At 40.1% G+C, this 6,331-nt stretch overlaps 1 protein-coding gene and 1 long non-coding RNA gene across 2 annotated transcripts; both read right to left on the bottom strand.

Moving 5' to 3' along the window:
* Positions 1-315: 315 nt before the first annotated feature.
* Positions 316-2,248, bottom strand: LOC140246003 (uncharacterized). The gene is made up of 3 exons (XR_011902417.1): positions 2,133-2,248; positions 1,172-1,304; positions 316-470 (listed from the first exon to the last, which is right to left on the bottom strand). It is a non-coding gene; the product is annotated as an uncharacterized lncRNA (long non-coding RNA).
* Positions 2,249-2,852: 604 nt separating this feature from the next.
* Positions 2,853-4,743, bottom strand: LOC140245323 (plexin-A4-like). The gene is made up of 3 exons (XM_072324906.1): positions 4,261-4,743; positions 3,376-3,588; positions 2,853-2,996 (listed from the first exon to the last, which is right to left on the bottom strand). The coding sequence occupies exons 1-3, from the start codon at positions 4,624-4,626 to the stop codon at positions 2,853-2,855; spliced, it is 723 nt and encodes a 240-aa protein (XP_072181007.1). The 5' UTR covers positions 4,627-4,743.
* Between the last annotated feature and the right edge of the window lie 1,588 nt (positions 4,744-6,331).

Here is a 6,331-nt window from a genome sequence, read left to right on the forward strand (position 1 = left end):
ATGACAAATCTGAACAAACTGACAAAAGTTCCACTGTCACACCTGACTCACAAGGCACATTACCCATTACCATATCATTTCTGCAAAAGTATCAACCCGTTGAGAACAGGTCCCGAGTATACTCGGACAAGTATCCATGGGAAAAATGCGTATTATAGCAAAATCAGCCTGTCCTCAATGGGTTAACATGCATGACATACATGTACACATCCTCCACCTAATATGAACAGGTACCCAATTCATGTTCAAAGGTACTTCATTACGTGTGAGCTTAGTATGTCATAAGAGAAAGTTGGAATCTTTTAGGACTCACTATTTTCAGGTATGATTGGTATCAGCTCAACAGGTGGCGAAGAGCATGTGAGCACGCTATCTCTGTATCTTGAAACATCGTATCTGTAGGCATCAAAGGAACACTGGTACGGATTGTCAGTGTTAATGCTCGGTAGCTGCTGTATCGTATTGTTCAGCTGTATTCATACGAGACAAAAAAGGGGGAAAAACACACACACAATTACATGACAATTTCCAAAATAGATACTGATATGAAAATCCACATATTGATACTATTTCATGAAGTGGCATTACATACAGACTTGAAAACATCTCCTTTTCTTCAAACAATATTTTATTTTGCGATTGTCTTTGACTTGCCTTGAATGAATAACAGAAAATGCAATATGCCATGACTCTATCTCACTTAATTTCAATATAATTTTATGATCATCCTACTGTAGAATTTCAAATTTCCTCCTAAGTTTCTCCTTTTTCTTGGCCTAAAGGGAAATGATCTCTATATATCACACATTTACATGTTTGTGGTGAGATTTAGGCCAGGAAATTAGTATAAAAATTATGTTACGCAAATTACTGATACATTTTCATTTTTATTTTTTCTAATTGTTGTTCCAGCTACATTAATAAAATTATACAACACACTCAAGTTTTTACTTAACAGCATTCTGGATCATACGTATGTAATTTTCATCATCTTTCTGTTAAAGGGTTGTTCATCTACACAATATTAAAACAAAACAAAAAAATAATATCTGTTGCACACTCGGGTAATAACTACAACTTCAGGAAATAGTTCATCATTGATTTAAAGGTCTCTCACCAAAAAATACAAGACCAGTGACACCCCTTGGAAAGCAAACATTCATCCACTTACCACCTGTTGCCCATGATTACGAGGCAAACTTTCGACAGGTTGAATGTCAGATATAGCAACACACTGCTTGGCACTGTACGGCAGCCAGTGGGCTGGTGCATCGCCGTCTGGGCACCCCTGAAACCTGGTGCACCTGTAACCGTGCATCATACTTCAATATTAGTCACGTAATTGAGTTGGCAGCATGCTTCACAAGAATAACAGATATAGCACACATCTTTGGAGCTGTACTCTAGGAAAGAGACTGATAGCCTTGTACACGAGGAGGGGGGGGGGGGGGAACCTATGGGACAGAAAGGAGTTTAACCTATTGAGAACAAGCTGATTCTGCTAAAACACACAGTTCTCATAGACGCCTGCTCGAGTATACTCGGGACTAGTCTTCAATGGGTTAATCACGTACATTGAATATAACTGGGCCTATATGAAGGCAGGGAAAGATGGCCAGTCAAAAAATTCTAAAAAAAACTTGATGACAAATCATGGCTTTCATATGAAAAGGATATGATACATTAACTACTCTCAACAAATGTCACAGTAGCATGCAGTGATGCCCTTAATTATGAGTCCAAGATTCTTAACACACACAAAAAAAAAAAAAAAAACAAACAAACAAACTATGGAACTGATCAAAAACCTGTGACTTTAACCTGACTTTGTCAAAATCATTAAGATGTGGAGACATGTCAAAACATTACTCTTGCCCAGACAGACAGACAGACAGACAACCCTAAAGCATGAAACCTTAGAACCCCTATGTGGAAGACAAAGAGAGAGAGAGAGGGGGGGGGGGGAGAGCTTGCAAAGCTCACATTTACTGTTTTAGCATGGTGCATTGAGTACAAGCACATATCACAATTCCTCTTCAAAAATGTGCTGTGTGTATGACATTAAAAAATGCACACTATACTCAGGGAGGTGGAAGAAAGAGTCTTTCTTCCACCTCCCTGCTATACTGTACCTTGCTTCTAGTGTACACCATCCACAGTAAGGGTCTCCATCATATTCCCCATTCACACCGATACACTCCTCACAGCTTTGGAACTGACTGCAGTTAGCAACAGATATTTTGAGTACCTGAATGGAAATAGGGGGAGAAAACATCATCAAATGTGCTTAATGTTACCTTAAGCATGAACCAAAGACAAACAAATATGTTTCTATCAAAGGATACTCATTATCCATCTCTCTAACCATGAAAGTCTCAAGAAATAACACAACTACCACACTTTGGATGGCATTTGCAACTTTCATGGTACACATATGATTGATAAAAGGTCACTGGATAGCAAAGAAATTCCAAATTCTAAACACAGAGATATTCAAATAAGACTGTAATAATCTAGACAAATTCTACTGAGATGGGTGCAGAACCTGAAATGCACTTTGAGACAAAGATTTCCACGGCATCAGCTTTATATTACTGATGTCAACCTACACATACTCTGCATCGGATCATGCAGCTAAAGCGGATACTTTACCAGCATTTGGGGTCCGGGGCAATTACCCCCTGGGCAATTACCCCAGACCCTTCCCCTTCCCCTAACCCAAATCCTAATCCTGAACCTAATCCTTACCCTAAGGGGGGGGGGGGGGGTAATTGCCCTGATCAATACAAGCACTTGATCAGAAATTCTTAGCAGAACCCCAACTGATGTCTTAAATATTTATGTTGATGGGGTCAGATCGTTCCACTCACACGAGAGGTGGTGCCAAGAGTAAGTTCTTCTTTGTCTGAATCATAAAACATATCATGCAGAACGGGCCCACTCTCCAGTGATATCTCCTCGTACATGTATGCAGCAGAACCGTTCAGTACATTGATCTGGACAGAAAGAAACACAAAACAAAAACAAATATCTCATTACGTTCTCCAAAACATTAATTTCATGTAATATCCTCTCATTAATAATTAATTATTCTTAGGGTCAATCAGGAAAGGAGCAAATATCATAAATATATGACAGATCATGCATTGTTCACAGTTTGTTCATGCGATAACCCAGCAAAAGATGGCATTAATGTTGTTCTTTTGTGGAGTCACCAAGGATTTTGGGGGATGAGAATAGCTGTGATGTATATTTTTGAGTGCTGCATCTGTCAAAATAGCATCTAGCAAAACAGTAAAAAAAACAACACCTTGCCTGACAATAGACGCTTAACATTCTAACAGGTGGATGCAAAAAATCCTTGTCTAGCTGTACCTTCAACAGATCACTCGCACTTGTTCCAGTTATGACAACTGTAGCCTCCCTCTCATAGGTCACAGCAATGGAGGTTGGGATCGAGCTTGTCCAGACAAGAACTGGAACAGACCCCAGGGCATCTAGACCACGGGCATACCGGTAGGCAGTCCCACCATCCTGATGTGCCATGCACTCAAAGTGTCCAAGTGATGGCAGCATACTGACTGCAAGCTGGAGATGAAGGTAAATTCATAAATACATTGAAAAGATACTAAAACTAATTTGTATGTGATCTCTCAGAACTTGACATGTTCTCAAATCAAGAGTACAATGAAACAGAGAATAGGTTCTTACATCTTTTGCATGCAAGCTATAATTATTGGTAGTACATGTAAGCTGCCTGACTTCAAAGACTACTACTATCAAAGAGCATACTAATGTTCCTAATCCGTACTGTTGATTATGTTCAGCAAAGTTAACTGTTAACTCGAGGATGGTTCTGGAAAGACTGAATATTCATATTGTCATACATTGTAATTTCAGGCTACTGGAGGTCTGGAAATCACTAAATTGTTATTTTCTGCTCTAATATACTTTTGACTGGATGCATATAGGTATGTTTCAACTTTGAATAGTGATGTCCAGTCAAACAAATCTGTCTGACTGCTGCACTTCAAATGTAGAATTATAATCAGTTGATGGGTTTCAGTGCACTGGCATGCAATCAATGAAGATAGCATCAGATCAGTGCATACTAATTCCTTGTTGCTCTTGTATATTTACAGTTCTTCTTCCACCAGAAATACAGCTAATTTTCATGGCTGAAATATTGCACACTGTACAATGCTTCTTCTTTTTTTCAGCAATTTAATAAAAAAGGATCTACATTTATTATGTACTTACACCACTACAGCTGCTGTCCATCAGGTAGTCAATTGATCTCCTTTTACAGTCATTCGTTCCTGAACATGTGATGCAGTCAACTACAGCTTGTGTAAATCTCTGCTGGATATCACTCATCTTGTAGAGACACAGAGCAGTCTGTACAGGCGATGAGTTCTCCTTGGTAAACACAGCATACATGATGTCATCAGTACTATTGATACCCAAGGAGTCGGCTAGCTGGGATCCTGCACGACCAATGTGAGCTGCTTGGATCACGTTGTAGTTTGATCCAGTCTGGTCGATGCATTCTAGTTGAATTTGTGTGTAGGACTCAAGGCTGGGATCAGTTGTATTTGTGCAAAGACGGCCAATTATCGATTTCATTGGGTCCCCTGGAGCTATTTTCTGCTGAATGACGTAGTAAAGGAATTCATTCCACACTAATAATTCAACATTGATGTGAACATCTGGCAAGGTCGCGTAAATTATTCTTTGCAAATAGTTAAAATCACTCAGACGAAAGCTTGAAATTGGTTGCCCAACCTCTGATGTTTCTGATGTGTCGTAGCTAATTCCTGTAAAAAGGTATCTTCAGAGGCACTATTGTTAACGACTACTCCAACCACTGGGATATCAGCTGTCGTCACTATTATCTTATCTTCACGTTCATAGTATGTAGTCACATCTGATAAGTCAGTAGGATTCCTAGTTTCACAGTAACCATCACAAGTACCACACGTGATCAGTCTGTTCAGGGTGAAGGAACCACAAGGAGAAGTCTGTTGACATTTGGTTCTCCCACGTATGCACTGCCCATCACGCCACACACACCAAGACTTATCCTATCCCTCAGAGTGCAATCCGAGTCTAGCCGATACAGCTCCTGGCCAGCTCCAATGTAGATATCTCCCGTGTCGCCATGGGTGGCCAGGATTTGGAAGGGTTGGGCGGGGTCAGGACTTGCAAAAGATGAGACCAGGTAAGTGGAGTCAAGGGGGCGGAGCCCACAGACTGGTAGATCAATGCAAACGTCAGCACAAGGTAGCTGATCCATCTCTGGTAGGTTGTAAATTTGGAGCCATTTTACCTGGTCATCTCTCCCACAGACCCAGCCTTGGGAAGCAACTTGCTGTGCAGCAGCTGAGCTGTGTATAGTTACCATACAGACCTCAATATCTGCTTAATTCCAGCAAATTTACTGCACAGAAAAAACCAGGAAACACATAGTACATGTATAATCAAAATCAATGAGTGAGCTCTGGTTACTCAAACTTTGACAGAAAAATCTGCTGTTTGGAGGAGGAGTTTACTGTATACACCATATATTTCGCGAGTAAATTTTCGCGAATCGGGAATTCCCAGCGATTTCCCGAGTGGTTAAATTCGCGATCGTGGAGTCCTATACTGAACGGAGAAGTGTACACACGTACGTCACATTCACATCAGAGTCAATATTTTCATGTGTCTTTAATTTCGCGAATAGCACCCGACTCGCGAAGTTCGCGAAAATAAAAACCTCGCAAAATATTCCGCGTGTACAGTATATCAATTAATGGACTTTGACGATTCTCCTCAAGACAAACAATGCAATGTATAGAGGAGCAGACGAAGTCTCATTGGAACTATTCTAACGACAAACACAGATTGATCTATCGGTCTATTGTGGAACATGTCCAGATGACAAATACAGGCTGATTTTTCAATCTACTCAAGCTTGCATTGCCTACTTGTTGAAAGTCATTCACAAAGCAACATTCATTCAAAGTCATTCACAAAGCAACGTTCAAGAGTTCACTCACAAAGCAACATGTTTGAGAGGTGAAATTCCCATTTAAACATGCTAACTAGTTAATTTTTTAGTAAGAGTTCTATGCACACAACAAAATCTCCATGTTAATGTTCAGTACTGGTCAGGTAATTTAATCGTTTATTTAGACTTTAGACTAGGGCATGTTGTTGTTGGGTACGTGTGTTTAGTCACACAAATGTCCCTTTATCCAATATTAAAAATACAGTGTAGGTTGTTACGTTACAGTGTAGGTTAACCCCGGGTCGCGCTCCTTGTACACAGTTCTCATAGCAGGGCTAC

Source organism: Diadema setosum, chromosome 2, assembly GCF_964275005.1.
Source record: "Diadema setosum chromosome 2, eeDiaSeto1, whole genome shotgun sequence".
In the NCBI taxonomy this organism is placed as follows: Eukaryota; Metazoa; Echinodermata; class Echinoidea; order Diadematoida; family Diadematidae; genus Diadema; species Diadema setosum.